The sequence below is a fragment of the Callorhinus ursinus genome, unplaced genomic scaffold (assembly GCF_003265705.2).
Source record: "Callorhinus ursinus isolate GAN/ISIS: 27379988/994484 unplaced genomic scaffold, GSC_fseal_2.0 scaffold25, whole genome shotgun sequence".
Taxonomy (NCBI): Eukaryota; Metazoa; Chordata; class Mammalia; order Carnivora; family Otariidae; genus Callorhinus; species Callorhinus ursinus.
This window is the reverse complement of record NW_027397087.1, coordinates 27,232,242-27,250,710: the sequence shown is the minus strand read 5'-3', so window position 1 is coordinate 27,250,710 and position 18,469 is coordinate 27,232,242. Positions and strand designations below refer to the sequence as shown.

Sequence of the window (18,469 nt, the reverse complement as noted above, 5' to 3'; positions counted from 1 at the left end):
TTATTAGATCAGTTGTCATAATACTCATAATAAATACATCATATGATAATAACCATAATCTGCATTGATTATATCTGTTGTTAATGTTTATTTATGTTATCTTATGTTTTATATTGTTTTCTCAGAGTTACACAATATTCATATATTATTAATGTTGAACCTTGAGCTAGTATCTGCCATTTATGCAATGAAGTACTTTCATTTCTAATGTTTAATGTTAATGAAAAGAACAGAAAATGACCTATTGAAAAATGAACAGTTAAATGTATTCTTCATTTCACTTAAGGTATCATCATTCTACTGGTTTCCCAGCCTTAGAATGTTGGTATCTTTTTTACTTCTTTCTTTGTTGACCTTTATTCATTAGACACTGAGTATTGTCATTTTTTTCTTTGTTCTTTCCTGTCACTTCTCACTACTACTTTATTGGAAACTTCTTCATTCACCCTACTGCAATGGCTTCCTTGTTTGTTGCTCTTTTTCCTTTCATCCACACTAGACAGTGGCACAAGTTCAGTTTCCTAAATGAATCTCATGTAGCCATTTCAACTTCCCATTCCACTAAAAACCACTCAGTATTATGTTACCTGAATTTTACCTTATTAAAAAGATTCAGTGGCTCCAAGTTGTTTACATCAGTAGCTATACTGTGATCAGATGTGTCACAGGTCATTTCTATTAATAATTACAGATCAAAAGTTTGTGAATTATTTACATTTTTAAAACTTACATTCCAAATTTGCCAATAATGTCGGTAATGCCTGACCCCATATGCATGCAATGTACTGCCTGCATGTGATGTGACAGATGCAGAGTTAGAACCAGTGTGCCAGGAATGGCACTCAGCGTGCCCTTTATATCAATGCCATCGTCTATAGTGAGCAATTATACCTGAGGTGGTTTACTTCCCTGAAGAGATTTTTGTTGGGTGGTTTGTTGTTGTTTTCTTTTTTGGGGGGGGGGCAGTTTTTTTAGTCTGGGCATACAGACTTTACCTACAGAATTTGGAGCTATGTGTTATGATTAAATAAAGATTGAGTTCCTTTTTCCTGTAAATGAAAGTTTAAATCTTTAGTTGGAGATTTGAGACCTCGGTTAGGCCCCTGTATTTCCAGCCCTCATTCCCTACCATTCTTTTTTTTTAAGTTTTTATTTAAATTCTAGTTAGTTAACATATGGTGTAATATTGGTTTCAGGAGTAGAATTTAGTGATTCATAACTTACATATCCTACCATTCTTTAATTGGAATATTCAAGCCTAAGCAGCTTGTACCTTGTGCCCTTGGAGCATCTCTGAACTATTTACTCATGTTTTTTCCCCCATCTAGAATATCTTCTACTTCCTCTTAGCCCGTATAATCTCACCCAGTCTCTGAGGCTCAATTCACTTCTCACTTTCATAAATTTTTCTCAGCCCACAGTGATCTCTTTGACCCTCTGAGCTTTTGCTGTTTGTATTCTTTACCTAATCACTTAATATTCTTTGTGGAATATGGGAGGATTAAATATGAATAAATAAATGACTACATGTCAGTCTTTGATCAGTTACAACTTCTGGCATCTCCTTGTGATGGTTCTTGTAATGTATTTCTATTTTCTATATTTGTTAGGTTGTAAGCTCACTGAGATCATCTACTATGTCTTGTTCTTTCTCATAAACACATAGTTCCTATCACAGTGTTTTTTTTTACAGAAGAGCTCTTTAAATATTTATTAGACTGATTAATAAAAATATTTCCTGATTATTTTTATTTCCATTAAACTGCGATGTAAATGTTTATATATTAACCATTGTTGAATATCAGCATGCACACGCGTATTTTTTTGTATATACCTATACACTCACAAACATACATATTATTGTTTTATTCCTGTGTTTTAACACCCATGTTTTTAAATTTTATTGATTTGCCTTTTGTCTCTGAGTTAAGAAATGTGTTTAAAAGTAGTTGCCTACTATTTAAAGATAATTGATTCTTTTGCTTGAAAACATGCCACAGGAATCCAAACTTTCATTTCACAATGACAGTTTCCGGCTTGGTGAACTCAGACTACATCTTATGGCCTCTGTAGGGAAGATGTTTAAGGATGGCTCAATGAATGTCAGCCTTAAACTTAAGACATGCACTCTTGATGATCTCAGAGAAGGCATTGAGAGAGCAACATCAAGGTTTGTCATCTCTGAACTTGCTGTACATTATGTAAGGTTGACATTATACCTTGCATTGCTGCCAGGCATTGATTGCTAGGCTTGGGATTATCAAAAGAGGTCTTTGGTCGTACTTCAGTTTGAAGTGCATCAAGAAGTAGTGCTAATATTAGATTCAATTGCTTTGAGGTTTGATTTAAAGGGACATTTAATAATAAAATGGAGTACCGTCTTAAAAGCGGAAACTAAGAGAATGTTAGGATTTTAACAATGAAATCCACATGGGGTGGTTTGTTGGTAATATTTTTCTAAATTGTCTCCAGTAGGCAGGATTTTTTTTTTTAATGTCTGAAAGTTTTAAATTTTTGTCTTATTTTGTCTTTATACATATATTTTTAAAAGATTTATTTATTTGAGAGAGAGAGCACAAGTGGGGTAAGGAGCAGGAGAAGCAGACTCAAGTGGGGTGAGGTGTAGAGAGAGAGAGGAAGAAGTAGACTCTCCGCTGAGCAGGGAGCCTGATATGGGGCTCGATCCTGGGTCTCCAAGATCATGACCTGAGCTGAAGGCAGACGCTTAACTGACTGAGCCTCCCGGGTGCCCCAATTTTGTCTATATATTTTAAAACAGTGTTCTGAAATTTCTTTCAAAGTTTTACTAGAAATGGAATCCCTAGCATTTTCACCTTATCAACCCAGTTTTATAAGTTTTATAAGTTAAAACATTAACTTATATCAGCCTTCAATAAAGTGGGAAATAATGTAACTTTAATAGTCAAATTATATTTTTATTCTTCCATCAAATAATGAGACATAATATTTTTGTGCTTGATGTTCTTTGGAGAAAAACTATGCTGCTCCCTAAACTGGGACTCCACTGAATACATACTGGATACTTCTGAGCCGTTTGTTTTTCCTAGAGATGAATAAATGAGGAAAGAGTGCTAGCATGCAACCAGCTTTTCTAGTTTGCAAATTTCGTGTTTGGGGTGGCTGTCCACTGTTGCGTAGGCAAGAATGATAAAGGCCCTCCTCTGTTTGGTAACCTGCTTGTCCCAGCACATGTGAGGATGTGTGGGAACAGTCATTGCAGACCCCTGATAAACACTGGCTGATATGAATTGGATTGAATACTTTTGGACTCAAATTATAGAGGATGTTTGGAGATAAATTCGTTCAGGGAGGTTTTATTTTGTAAAATAATATAAAGAGGTTGTCTTTTAAATTTTGTGGGACCACATTAATGTGTTTTGTTAATTGCTGAAATCCCTTTCAGTAGTCATTCATTTATTTTTCTGCTATTGCATTATAATTATAAAATATTCTATAATTACTTAATAAAATGAATCATAGGAGACTACGCCTTGGTTGCTTATTAGCTAATTAGACTCTGGTTAACACTGATCTGTTTTCTATTCAGATTAAAAACTCGAAGGTGAAAGAAAGATTATTAAGATGTTTAGGAAATTTTTCATCTTTTAAATTATTTTTGCAGAAATAAAATAATGAATGTATATATTTTTTAGAATGATTGATAAAAAGAATGACCAAGATGACAACAGTTCTATGATTGATATAAGTTACAAACAAAGTAAAACTGGAAGTCACGTTGATGCTGTTCTTGACAAGCTATACGTATGTGCCAGTGTGGAGTTTTTGATGACTGTGGCAGATTTCTTTATCAAAGCTGTGTCTCAGAATCCAGAAAATATGGCAAAAGAAGCACAGATTCCACTACGGCAGACAGCCACAGCAAAAATCAAGATGGAGAAAGGTTAGCAGAATTTATCTGTTGTAGATGACAACTTGTTAACAAAGATTACAGACAAGAAAAAAGATGAATGGACAATTTAAGAAAGTAAAATTGCTCTTTCCAATTTAAATATATTCTGTGGAAAAACTTTAGTAAGCATAAATTTTTCAGAGAGGTAGGGTAGAAATATTTATTGGATTAGTGGCTAGGAAACATCTGCTCTGGTTCCAATTCTGCCATTAACATTTCCTTACTTATCCAAAAATTGAGGGCATTAATCTGGGTCTTTGGTTGGCAGCCTGTTTTATAGAAGGGCAATCTTTTATTTAAAGAAAATATATGGAAGAATTATAGCACACTGAAGAACAATTGAACAAATAGAGGCAGAGGGTGGGTGTATTGGAGCACCCAGCATGATGCCCCTGGACATCAGTATAAACACCTTAAACTCAGTGGAGTGTTTGTGGATGTCTGGTCTTGATGTACATTGAAGTCACTTCCCTGTTCCATAAATTGTTTATTCCAGCATTACCAAGTAGACCAAGTGATTTTCTTTGTTAAATTATGACTCTCTAAGGTGAGGCATTTATCTTTCTAATGTATAACTCAGCAAGACTGGAAAATGCCATTTATTGGCAAGATCAGAATTTGATTTTTCCATTGACCTTTCCTAAACAGTCATCACATATGATATCTCTATATTCATACACATAGTTAATGTATTTATACTATAGATTGTAGGACACTGTGTACTTTATGGTAAAGTCAAAGCGAACTTTGATATAAAGAGTCTCTTACCCTCTTCCTGATATTGCCCTCTCCTGTTTTTCCGTCCTTGTCCCTGCAACATAGCATAATACACACTCATGTACATAATGTACACACCTTAATTCTGACAAAAATAACTTCAAAACAGGATTATTCTTGCTAGGTCAAAGTGGAAATGATCTTCTTATGACAGAAATCAGATTGCATTATCCCACACAATCAGCATTTGTTAATAATCATTTATCATTGGTATTAATCAACTATTAATAGTGTTAATTCTACCATATCTATTATGGCAAGATATTAGAAACAGCTTAGTGACTTATAGACAACATATACTCAAGGAACAAGAGATATTTTACTACAACTTTTTTTGGTTCCTATTTTTTTTTTCTTCAGATGACTCTGTAAGACCAAACATGACTTTAAAGGCCAAGATCACAGATCCAGAAGTGGTATTTGTTGCCAGTCTGACGAAGGCTGATGCTCCTGCTCTGACAGCCTCATTCCAGTGTAACCTGTCTTTGTCAACATCCAAACTTGAACAGATGATGGAAGCTTCTGTGAGAGATCTTAAAGTCCTTGCTTGCCCTTTTCTCAGAGAAAAAAGAGGAAGAAACATTACCACAGTAAGAATTAGTTTATTCTAAGCTTGGATTGAGAATGACAGAAATGGTGGATTCATAGAATCTGAGAACATGAGAGCTCTATAAGACTTCAGAGATTATTTACTACAAACCTGAGGTTTTATAGATAAGGATGTTGAGTTCCAAAGATGTTAAATGATTCAGCCATAGCTGCTAGTGACAGAACTGGGAACTACCTTTACACTCATTTTCTTTTCATTGTGCCATCTTTTGTTGAGCAGTATTTGAATTTTAGTACAAATCAACATTCCTTTTCAGCTGTTTCTGTTGTTTACCACAGTATACCCAGTGAATGACTGAACGAATGCATGAACGATTATTAAAATCTTTAAGCTTAGAATGAAAAAATTCAGTTGGAGTCATGAGACCAAAAGAGATAGTGTTTTGCTGTTTTAAAAGTTAACTTCAAAAAATAAAACAAAATAAAATAAAAGTTAACTTCAATTATGTGTTCGCATTATTGTTGAAAAATATGATTTTAATTAACTTAATTGCCATACCAATAATTTTTAAATGTTAAATTGAGGATTTAACATTAAAGAGGATCGTTATACGACTCATTTGCAGTGTTATTTTATTTTTTTAAAGATTATTTATTTATTTATTCAACAGAGAGCGACACAGTGAGAGAGGGAAGACAAGCAGGGGGAGTGGGAGAGGGAGAAGCAGGCTTCCCATGAAGCAGGGAGCCTGATGCGGGGCTTGATCCCAGGACCCTGGGATCATGACCTGAGCCGAAGGTAGACACTTAACGACTGAGCCACCCAGGCACCCCTGCAGTATTATTTTAATTAAAATCTGTGGGCAAAATGGCTTACAGAAAGAAATACAATGCTAGGCTTAGTCAGTACTTTATCATGAAGCATTCTTTAGCAGGATCATCTTTTGGCCTGTCACAGAAAGCTTGTATTAATCACTCCATTAAAAGCTCATCCTAATTTTTTTTTAAATGAAGTTATGCAACACTAATTCCCTCATTCAATTCAGGTGCAAGGTTAGCTTATTTCCTTGATGATATATGTATGTAAATATAAGCTTCATAGTTTTAATACATAGTTGGATTTGAAGATTTGAAATTTGTTCTTATAAGGACCTTAGCTGATATTCAAGACTGACCTCTTGTTGATCATATGGAAACTGTTCATTACCTATCTTACCACAGTCTTTTTTTAAGGTGTTAACAGGACTCCTTGTTTAAAATAAGTTTCAGGTGATTTAGTAGTCATAAAAATTACAATGAAATAATAGTTTAATTTCCTCATATACTTCTTTGTGAATATAATACTTTAACATAGTCTTTACCTCATTTTTACAGATACTTTAAATGCATGTTTTACAGAGGGCATCATTAAAAGGTATTTTAGTGAAAGGAAACATTTTAAACTTCTATTAGTAAGTGTGCATCATTACTTAAGAATTTTGACGTAGAGGAATTGATCAGAACTGCTTAAAGTCCTTTTACAATATTAACAGATTTGTCATATTCAGAAGAGCCCTCACAAGAAATTCTCAGCTAGCTTAGTTTACCTTTTGCTTTTAGTAGTAGGCTATAGTTAAAGATCTCCAGTTAAGTAAGACATATTCTTGGGTGCATTTTGTGTGTGTGTGTGTGTGTGTGTGTGTGTGTGTGTGTGTGTGTGTGTGTGTGGATAGAAAACAGATCTATTACTAAGGAAATGTGAATTTCATTTGTTTGTTTCTAGGTCTTACAGCCCTGTTCTTTATTTATGGAAAAATGTATGTGGGCCTCAGGAAAACAAAATATAAGTATTATGGTTGAAGAATTTATAATTAAGGTTAGTGCCTATCATGTTATTTGGGTAAAAATTCTTATTTTTCTAACAGTATCTTTTGATCTCTCTTGTAACTACAGCATTATGCTAGTCACCTCACATACTCAAACAGTAAATACCACTGACATTAATATGCATTTTTCTTTAAAGCAAATGTTTATTTCTTTTTTATTTTATTTTATTTTATTTTATTTTATTTTATTTTTTTTTATTTTAAAGATTTTATTTATTTGAGAGAGAGAGAGAGAATGAGAGATAGAAAGCACGAGAGGGAAGAGGGTCAGAGGGAGAAGCAGACTCCCTGCTGAGCAGGAAGCCTGATGTGGGACTCGATCCCGGGACTCCAGGATCATGACCTGAGCCGAAGGCAGTCGCTTAACCAACTGAGCCACCCAGGCGCCCTATTTCTTTTTTAAAAGAGTACTTTTAAATATCTACAAGTTATCAGTATAGTTTTTGTCTATTATATTTGCATGTATGTGTGTTGAGGAGATTGGGGGACAACAGAGATAGGGTGGGAAGAGAAGGGGAAGGAGGGATGGAAAAATGAAGTTGCTATTATTTGTCATAAGTCATTTTTAGGCTTTTATTTGAGATATAATTTGAATTTAATAATTATATAATTAAATGTTTTATTTGTCTTTTATTTATGACAGATGAATGCTAGAAGTAAGTTATTAGGATTTGCTTTTTTAAAATCTCTTACATTTGAAGTATTGAAAAAAAAAATCTCTCTTCCCCAGTGGCATTTGTATTGTTTAAATATGACCTCATGATTGGTTAGAAATGGAAGATTTAGAATACTTTCCAAAATCTATTTCTCTCTCTGTCCAAAGGACACAAAATTGAGGTTCTGATAGTAGCTTTACTATAAAGTAGCCAATAGTGATTAAACCAAGGCTCAAACTAATGTCATTTGAGTTACCATAAAAATAACAATGTAGTTTTTTCTCAATATTTTAAGGTACTAGGTAGTTTTAGATTGTATTTTGTTAACAGATTTACTTTTTTAAAAACTTAAAGTATGGGAGGATTGTCTTTCTTTGCATATCAGTTTATTTGTTTATTCAGCCAACATTTTTTGAGCTCTTACTATGAATGAAAAATGTCCTGTTCAAGGCACTGGGGATACATAGTCCCTACCTTCAAAAAACTTAAGGACATATTAAGAAGTACATCAGTGAGTCCAGCTTTCAGAGGTAGAGGCATGCACAATATGCTGTTGGGAGCACAGACAAGGGGCCTCTAACTCAGACCAGGACATCAAGGGTAAGCTGCCTTGAAGTGGCGCTACTTGAACTAAGTTTTGAAAATCTGATGAAGGTTAGATGGAGAGGGAGGATGAGGATTATCAAGACAGTACCGACAGTATGCACAAAAGCAGAGGTATAAAAAAATCCCTTGACAGGCTGAGAGGGGTGATCCCACATGGCTGGAGCGAAAGGTGTGGTGGAGTTGTAAGATTGAGAGCACTAATTATAGGTGACATTAATAAGGCAAGAACAAAAGGTGACTTAGTTGACAGGTAAGTTTGGGAAGAGGTACATACCAGATCCTTCTTTTGTTGTTGTAATCGTATCTTTTTAGCATATTAAACAAGTAGAGGTTGTGAGAACTGAACAATATAGGAATCCACTTATTTAACCCAGTATTGCTCAAACTTTGGGAAACCCTTGCTAGCTAATTGATTAGGCATCAGATCACAAAGGCCTTTGTGTCCTAAGCTAAAGAGAAGTTTGAACTTTATCCTTAAAGTTAGGGGAAGTTGAAGATTTTAGGCATAGGAATGGCATGCCCAAGTTTGGGTTTTAGAAAAATAATGCTGGTGGAAGTGTGGAGGGTGGGCCGTGAGGGTGCTGACTGGACCTACAGGACATCGTCAGTGTAGAACTAAGGCACAGTGATAGGAATGAGGAGGCGAGCAGAGGTACTCTACACGAAGGGGAAGAGGTAGAATTTGCAGATCTTGGGCTAAGTGGTAGGGGGTCTGTGGTGATTCGTAGGCTTTTTGTTTCAGTAAGACAAATGAAAACCATGCATGTCTATACCTGGATGAGGACCATACACTTTGGCTTAGTTAATGCAGCAGTTTGAAAAATGAAAAATTCAGTTATACTTCTACATTTTTCTGTTTGCATAACACTATTTTACTTTCAGTTGATCAATTTAACTTCAGGTTTTGACAGTTGACATATAATGTTAATTACTTAATTCCAGAATAGCCTGGGCAGAAATCATTGTTATGAGGTTAGTTGTCTTGACATATGATTTTGTGTATTCACTTTGGTTTTCCTTAGGTATGAATGTAATATATTTGATATTTGCCTATATTTAATTCATTTTTAAACTTTCGTGTTATGTGTTCTTCTCATCTGGGAAATAATTTATTCTTAAAATTTTTCTGCTTTCTTTTTTAAAGATTTCGCCCATAATTCTCAATACTGTGATGACAATCATGGCTGCTATGTCTCCAAAGACAAAAGAAGATGAATCCAAAGATACATCTAAGGAAACAGAAAACCTTTGGGGTGTCAAACCTATTAGTGATTATAACTCTTGGTTTCTTGGTGTTGACATGGCAAGAGAAATAACAGAAAATTTCAAAGACTTTCAACATCCATCAGTAGAGGAAAATTGTGCTGTTGTTGTAGAGTCGGTTCAAGTTACCTTAGAATGTGGCCTCGGGCATCGAACTGTACCTTTATTACTGGCAGAGTCTAAGTTTTCAGGAAAAATTAAAAATTGGACTTCCCTAATGGCTGCTACTGCTGACATGACATTAGAGGTATGACCACAGCATTTAGTACTTCCAGAGCCAGCTTCTCAAAAGTACAATTGCAGAATTAAGATGTGAGCTTTTCTTGTTTGTGCATGGCCACAGCAAGTGTGTATATATATATATATGAATAGATAATACATTCTAACATTTAACTTGTTGATGTGTAGTATTATTTAGTTGATCATTATTTTTTAAAGATTTTTTTCTGTTAAACAATTTGTTTATGGCAGTAAAGTAAGAAAGAAAAGGAAAATGCACCCTCTTTAGAGATATTCTTTGTGTCTTTAGGCGTGGTAAAATGATGATTGACATATAACATTAATTACATAATATTTTTTCCTACTGGTTATAGAAATATGTGGTTAAAGTTTAAAGACTCTTATTATAATTCTCTGCCTTTCCAGGTTCACTATTACAATGAGACCCATGCTGTTTGGGAGCCACTGATTGAGAGAGTGGAGGGGAAGAGACAATGGAATTTAAGGCTTGATGTAAGGAAACCATAAAATATCTTTATGTTGAACTGCACTAAGGGCATTCACTTATATTTTTTAGTTCAGTGATTCTCAAGATGTGGTAGGATTCTGGAGTCCCTTTCAGGGCGTTCACGGGATCAGAACTATTTTCATAATAATACTCAGACATTATATGTCATTTTTATTCTCATTCTCTCATGAGTATACAGTGGAATTTTCCAGAGACTATGTTATATTGCAACAGAATGAATACTGAGGCAGAAATGAGAATCCACCTGTTTTCTCTTAAGGCAGGCACTAGAGAGATTTGTAAGTGCCCCTCTTTTTACTATTAAAGATAACTTTAATAGTTATCTTTCATTAAAAATATTAATTTTTATAATTTTATAATTAAAAATAATATTAAAATTGTTATTTTAATATATAACATATAACATATAATATAATATTAAAATATTCAACATATAATTATTTATATTGAATATGAATAAATATTCAACATATAATTATTTTTAAATGAATAAAGTTTTCTCGGTTTTAGTTTCTAATAGAGTTCACATGATAGGTATAATCCATATAAATGAAGCTTTTTGAGATCCTCCTTGGTTTTAAGAGACCAAAAAATTTGAGAAAACTTGAATTCTAGTTCATGATTTTTTTGTGTTATCTCTTTATGGTATTTCTTGAGAGCACTTCAGAATCCTAGACACCAAAGCACATTTTTCTAGACTAAAAGGAACATGAGTTATATACCCTTAACAAATGATCACAAAACAACTCTCTGAGGTAGCCTGACTGAAGTGTGAGGCACTGAAATCGACTCAGCAGATTCTTATTTTAAAGATGAGAAGTCAGTTAACCTGTGTCCCAGTTTCCTCTCAGTGAAGTAGTAATATTTCTGACGTACCTGTCTCTGGCCCAGATAGGCTAACAGGTAATTTTTTATAAGGTTTTTGAGCTCTATTAGAATGAAAACTATGATGGAATCTGATGGCTGGTTGAAAGCTCATCATATTATTTATAGGTGTTAACAGTAAAAAGTAGAAGTAATTCCACATTACTTCAATAAGGATCAGTTTAGATTTCAGGGTCGTTGTAGATTCCTCATCAACACAGAAGGACTGACTAGTCAGGTGTCACTGGGTCAGTAGCTTGTTCTGGGGAATGCACAAGAGACAAATATCGTAGCTGACTTTGAGTGCTTTCGTGGCATAGTTCTAAACATTACCCCATTACTGACTATACTCTGAAAGATTGCTGATCTGTGCTAAATCTAAGTGAAGAACTGATTATTTTTGAAAATGAAACATTTGATGTGTTTTAATGCAGAGTGACCAGTTTAGGAGAATTTAACTCTTTGAGAGTTTTTAAATTTTATTATTAACTGACTAATAACTTAAATGTGTTATGTTATTTATCATCATAGGTAAAGAAGAATCCAGTCCAGGATAGAAGTTTAATGCCAGGAGATGATTTTATTTTTCTTCCTGAGCCACAAACAGCAGTTTGTATTTCTTCAGGAGATACAATGAATATAACAATATCCAAAAGTTGCCTTAATGTTTTCAACAATTTAGCCAAAGTATGTTTGGTTTTTGCTTGGAATCTTTCAAATGGGATGTTAAATTGAAACATATATGGATTATTGATGTTTGTCATCAAAATTAATTTCTTAAAAATGTATATAGTCTTGTTTAATTTTGGAAAAAAATTGCATTTTGCAAAAATTTTATTGTGATGTTATGTTCCTTTTCAGGGTTTTTCAGAGGGCACTGCTTCTACTTTTGACTACTCTTTAAAAGATAGGGCTCCTTTTACAGTAAAAAATGCTGTAGGTGTTCCCATTAAGGTGCAGCCCAATCATAATCTTAGAGTAATAGGCTCCCTTGAGAAACGTGGTGTTTATGATGTTGATGCTGGTCAGAATTTGGAGTTGGAATATGCTAGCATGGAACCTTCACATCAAGGAAAATTATCTATATTGAGCTGTCAAGAAAGCTCCTTCTTCACTCTAACCTTTGGTATGCTATATTTACTTTATTTTAAGGGCATATTTGGAATTGAGGTGTGGGGCTTATTTTTTATAAAATATGAAGTTATTGCTGCAGATACCATGGGAAACAACATTTCTAAAGGCTTGAAACAAATAATTGATAAACTCTTGTCTCGTTTTCTTCCTCTAAACTTGAGAAAATTAAATTTGATTAAGAATTACCTTAGAGGGGCACCTGGGTGGCTCAGGCACTTAAGTGTCTGCCTTCGGGTCAGGTCATGATCCCGGGGTCCTGGGATGGAGCCCCGTGTCGGGCTCCCTGCTCAGCAGGGAGGCTGCTTCTCCCTCTCCCTCTGCCCCTCCGCCTTCGTGCTAGCTCTTGCTCTTGCTCATTCTCTCTGTCTCTCTCTCCCACTCACTCTCAAATAAATAAATAAAAATCTTTAAAAAGTTTCAAAAAATTAAAATAAAGAATTACCTTCGATCATGATCTTGGGGTTGTGGGATTGAGCCCTGCGTCCAGCTCAGCACTCAGCTCAGAGTCTGCTTGAGATGCTTTCTCTCCCTCTGCTCCTCCCCCCACTAATACACATCCAACTTGCTTTTGTAATAGTCTTCATTTTAAATGTCTGATTAAACACATGCTTGTGCACATATGCTCTCTCTCTCTAAAATAAATCTTTAAAAAAAAGATTTACCTTAGAAAACTAGATTATTTCTGTGCCCTTAAATTATACAATATGTAGTGTGCTTCAAAAAGAATGTGTGTTCAATGAGGAGAGGAAAATTAACTATATGCAGAAGTCCTAAAATATTAACAGTAATTAACAGCAATACAAAGAAAAGGTGTTATTGCTATATAGTTGAAAGAATAAGGAACAGGTTGGATTTTGTTTGTTTTAATACATTTCTTAAAAGTTTTTATTTTAATTCTAATTAGTTAACATACAGGGTAATACTAGTTTCAGGTGTGCAGTATAGTGATTCAGCACTTCCATATACTGGTACTCATCACAACAAGTGCACTCCTTAATCCCCATCATCCGTTTCACCCATCCCCCCCCACTCCTCTCCCCACTGGTAACCATCAGTTTGTTCTCTAGGGTTAAGAACCTGTTTCTTTGTTTGTTTGTTTGTTTTTTAAAGATTTATTTATTTATTTTGAGAGAGAGAGTGTGTGTGTGGGGGGGGAGGGGCAGAGGGAGAGGGAATCCCCGCTGAAGATGGAGCCTGACGTAGGGCTTAATCCTAGGTCCCCAAGATCATGACCTGAGCTGAAATCAAGAGTCAGATGCTTAACTGACTGAGCCACCCAGGCGCCCCTGTTTCTTGGTTTTAATACAACTTAAAACCCCAAGAGAAATTGTTTTGGGTCAAAAAATTTTATAACTAGTTTCTTTTCTTTTTTTTTTAATTTTAGTTTCTTTAGTTTCCTTTCTTTGTTAGTTCCTATGTCTTAAAAAAGCATTTTGTGTAGTCATCAGTTTTAGTCATAAAGAAGAATACTCTTGTCATTATTTTAAGTTGCTGGGAAGTACTCTGTCTTAGAGAAATACAGGTAAATTAACATTTGGAATGCTTTCACTTACGTTCTGCCTTAGTACCTCATGGGTATACAGAAGTTGCAAAAGTTCCTGTTGCCAGATCCGGAAGGCGATTGTATAATGTACGGAATCCCAATGCCAGTCGTTCTGACTCAGTCTTGGTACAAATTGATGCAACTGAAGGGAGTAAAGTAATTACCCTTCGCTCTCCTCTGCAGGTAATGCACTAAAGTGAATTGTGTCCCTTCAAGTAAAACAAGAAGTATTCAGTCATTTAGCTGAATATAGGAAAATGGTAAAACATTAGGTCAATACTGATTATTCAGAAATAAATTATAGATTAAACTGGCTGCTATTTCCAATCCAACCTACTTTTGTAATAGTCTTCATTTTAAATGTCTGATTAAACAGTCTTGTTATTTGAAAGCCCAATTTTGTTGTCTGGGTTTAAAATTAATCAAACTTTTTGTCTATTTCTTTAAAGATTTAGAACTGGGAGTATTAATAATTATAGCTGGTTGTCAAATAGGATAACATTCCATTCTCTTTGTATATCACTTGGGACTGTATTTTTCGAGTGTGTGTGAAGGAATATTGGAATGATCGCCCCAGAAAAAAATTTTAATATCTTAATCTTTTCTACCTTTAAGCCTTTATCCATTTTTCTTCTCTGCATTATTACAGGTTTCATTATATGGTCATCAAAAGAACATTTCTTCCTACTTACAACATCAGATACAAAATGAAAGGATTTCCATTTTTGGCCATTGTTATCTCTCAGTTTGCTATTAGCTCTAGCCTATATTGTAGTTAAGAAAAGAGAGTTGTAGTACTTTTCCTCATGTTTCCTTTGCTATTCTTTCCTGTTTTCACATGGTGCATTGAGAAAAGTTTGTAATGGGGAAAGTATTATGGCTGAACTCTTCAAAATTGATGTATATTATACACTAACAAGGAACGTAGAGAATAGAGCATATGAATATCCTAGAAATTTTCAACTGCCCCTTAAACATCAAGTTTCTCATATATAGCTTTTAAATATCCCAAAATGTTTCAGTTATCCCTAAAAATATCTTCCAATACTGGGTTTGAAACTTTTTAGATCAAAAAGTCACTATGTGCAGCTCACACTTTTCTTTCAAGCATCTATATCTTTTTAAACAACTTGTATGTCTTTTTATCTAACAGATTAAAAACCATTTCTCTATTGCATTCATCATCTATAAATCTGTTAAGAATGTTAAGCTATTGGAGCGCATTGGAGTAGCCAGACCTGAAGAGGAGTTCCATGTTCCTTTAGATTCATATAGGTACATACTTCTTTGAATATACTAAGTTTTAAAAGGTTCACAATACATATTTTTAATTCTATGAATTGGGATCTATATTCTCGAAAAACCTTCTATTTTCATTATCTAAAATATATAAAAGCCAGTTTTAAGACATATATAGAGAAATACATTTATTTAATCACTGAATTTACCAGATGAAAATTTCTTACTGTATATTCAATGTTTTAGAATTTTGTGAAATCTGTCTTTATTAGATTGCCTTTATATTTGAAATGACTATTTTTTCAGACTTGTCACTGTCTATGGATTTTTTTTCCAGAAAGTTCCTCCATGGGTTAGCTATATGACTTGGGGCAAGTTTAACCTTTCGTAGCCTTGTTTTCCTCATCTGTAAAAATTGGAATAATAGTATTTACCTTGTAGTGTTACCAAGAAGATTTAATGATATTCTTTTTCTTAAGTTTTTGATAAAAACTTTTTTCCCCCACTCCGTTTTCTTTTTTCTCTAGATGTCAGTTGTTTATTCAGCCAGCCGGTATCTTAGAGAATCAGTACAAAGAATCCACCACTTATATTTCTTGGAAGGAAGAACTTCACAGGAGCAGGGAAGTCAGATGCATGCTGCAGTGTCCATCAGTAGAAGTCAACTTCTTACCTCTCATTGTCAGTACAGTTGCTCTGCCTGATGAATTAAGCTATATATGTACCCATGAGGAAGACTGGGATCCGGCTTACATTATTCATCTTTATCCTACCCTCACTTTGCGGAACCTTCTCCCATATTCTCTAAGATACTTACTCGAAGTATGTCTCTTGTATTTTGTTTGACCTTTATTATTGCAGAGTGAATTCTGTTTTGTTTTGTTTTTTTACTGTGCTTTTAGTTGAGGTCAGTATTTTCCATAGCATACTTTAATATTAATAACAGGAAAAACTGATACAGCATTTAGTATATGACAATCACTGTGCCATGTGCTTTACATGTATTAACACACTTAATCCTTACAATAACCTTCTGAAGTAGGTACTATTATTATTATTAGACCCATTTTACAGATGAAGAAACTGAGTCACAGAAGGTTTAAGTAACAGGCCCAAGAACCCACAGCTAGTAAGTTGTAGAGCTGGGATTTGAACCTAGGCAATTTGGCTCTTTTGCTCCCTTCCACTGAACTCTGTTGCATCTGCTATGAGTTAAGAACCAAATAATCTCTATTAAGTAAAATTCCATTAGCTAAGGGATAGAAAAAAGCCAGTGGGGAAATACCTCATCTTACTTTATTCTAAAATTAATTTTAAAGTTTTTATTTTAAAGTTAATAGTATGATTATTTGATCCAGATTTCTGTTGAACTTAAAATAATTTGTCTAAGAAATAACGGGGAACATTTTTTAGTAATGATGTATGATAAATATTTTTAGATTTTCATGCCACAACATTTTAAAATACAAAAGTCTGGAAAGTGTTGGAACCTAAATTATTTCTTTTCTTCATCTGACAATGAGTCATCCCTGAGGTGTGAAGACTAAAATGAATTAAATGAACTAAATAGTACTTACGCAAGAGAAGCTTTCAAAAAGAAAGCCTGATTTATTATGTGGCTATTATTCATTTCAAAAATAATTCTACCTTACTTAGATAGCTTGTCAGAATAGTTTGATATCACTTTCCTTCTCTTTATGTGGGAACCACTAGGCGTAGTGTGTGAATAGCAGATGAAGCTGAAGCCCAGGCAGTTAAGTGGCTCATCTAATGACATAGACAACAGCCAGCATTCCTTTTATTCTCGGCATAGACCTGACTTTTTTTTCAAAACTTACGGCCATTGGCCTACTCATGGCCAAAAGACAATTTCTGCTTTTGGCTATGATACAGTGTTTTCTTTTTAGTTGTTAGTGGTTATTGGACATTCATAATTTGTAAACATACTTCATTGAAGACTTGTCAGTTAATCTGAATCTGGTAGGTTATTAGCATTTTTATAAAATATGGATGTTGCTATTGAAGAGGTTTTTAAAAAATCAGTAAGCAAATTTAGTTTTTGTTTGTTTGCTTTTAGGGAACAGCAGAAACTCATGAGCTCACAGAAGGCAGTGCTGCTGATGTTCTACATTCAAAAATCAGTGGAGAAATAATGGAGTTGGTTCTGATGAAATATCAGGGCAGAAACTGGAATGGACATTTCCGTCTATGTGATACACTTCCCGAATTCTTTCTTGTATGTTTTTCCTCTGACTCCACAGAAATGATGTCAATTGACTTGTCAGTACATGTCAAACGAATTGGCAGCCGGACGGTGCTATCTATCTTTAGTCCCTACTGGCTGATCAACAAGACTTCTCGGGTTCTCCAGTATCGTTCGGAAGACATTCACGTGAAACATCCAGCTGATTTCAGGGATATTATTTTATTCTCTTTTAAGAAGAAGAACATTTTTAGTAAAAATAAGGTGTGTTTTGGTTGATATAACAATTTAAAACAGATAAATTCCTAATCTGGAAACTCGTGAGTCATTTAAGCCTTCCTTAAATCCATTCTTACCAGTTTGTGAAGTGCCACTGGCATGAAGTAGGTCCACGGAGACTTTTCAGGAATACATCAAGTGAGATGTTAGCACTAGCAAGAGTTTCCCAAAGCTGAATTGCCCTTTTCTCCATCGTCTTTAGAATTACTTCTGTTCTTTTAGTAGTGTCAGGTAGAAATCTTGATTTTAGTTAGTTTACCAGTGATGAAATAGCATTTCAGAAGGTGGAAGAGTTGGATTTGGCTTCTGTTAACCGAGCCCACCTAGGTATGAAGCACTAAGCCAGGCCTCTGAGAGAGAACCTAGTGCCTAAGCCTGGTCTTTTGTGCTCTGGTCCCTTCTTTCCTTTGTAGATTCCTATCTTGGAATGGCTTATCACACACTGTCCCAAGTCACTGCTAGGCCTTTGTCTGTGCTGCACCCTCTACTAGAATGCCTCTTCCCTTCTTTCCCTGTCTGCCACATCTTTTCTGGTTACCTGCTTTTCATTCTTTGGCTATCATTGTGCTTAGGCCTGACATGTGTGAAGGATTTCTGTCTAAAGTGGAGCTAGGTATTACATCCATGTCCTCTTAGAGCAGTGGTTCTCAAATTTCAGAGTAGAATCACCTAGAGGACTTTTCGTACACATTTCTGGGTTGTGCCCCCTATTTGAGTCAGTAGGTTTGGGTAGGGTCTGAATATTGCATTTCTAACAGATTCCCAGGTGGTGTTGATGGTGCTGGTCCAGGGACCACATTTTGAAAACCACT

At 34.7% G+C, this 18,469-nt stretch overlaps 1 protein-coding gene across 6 annotated transcripts in view; it reads left to right on the top strand.

The window, feature by feature from the left end:
- The window catches only part of VPS13C (vacuolar protein sorting 13 homolog C), a 182,356-nt gene that overhangs the window by 120,191 nt on the left and 43,696 nt on the right, over positions 1 to 18,469 (top strand). For all 6 annotated transcript variants that reach the window (XR_012373649.1, XR_012373648.1, XM_073877118.1 and 3 more), the window contains 12 exons: positions 2,001 to 2,170; positions 3,675 to 3,922; positions 5,069 to 5,298; positions 7,020 to 7,112; positions 9,529 to 9,894; positions 10,293 to 10,379; positions 11,791 to 11,946; positions 12,121 to 12,385; positions 13,959 to 14,119; positions 15,090 to 15,211; positions 15,703 to 15,997; positions 17,253 to 17,642. Coding sequence is in view for 4 of the 6 variants with exons in the window: in XM_073877118.1 (XP_073733219.1) it covers positions 2,001 to 2,170; positions 3,675 to 3,922; positions 5,069 to 5,298; positions 7,020 to 7,112; positions 9,529 to 9,894; positions 10,293 to 10,379; positions 11,791 to 11,946; positions 12,121 to 12,385; positions 13,959 to 14,119; positions 15,090 to 15,211; positions 15,703 to 15,997; positions 17,253 to 17,642 (2,583 nt within the window). In the remaining 2 variants the exon portion in view is untranslated. The remainder of the gene's footprint in view (positions 1 to 2,000; positions 2,171 to 3,674; positions 3,923 to 5,068; positions 5,299 to 7,019; positions 7,113 to 9,528; positions 9,895 to 10,292; positions 10,380 to 11,790; positions 11,947 to 12,120; positions 12,386 to 13,958; positions 14,120 to 15,089; positions 15,212 to 15,702; positions 15,998 to 17,252; positions 17,643 to 18,469) is intronic.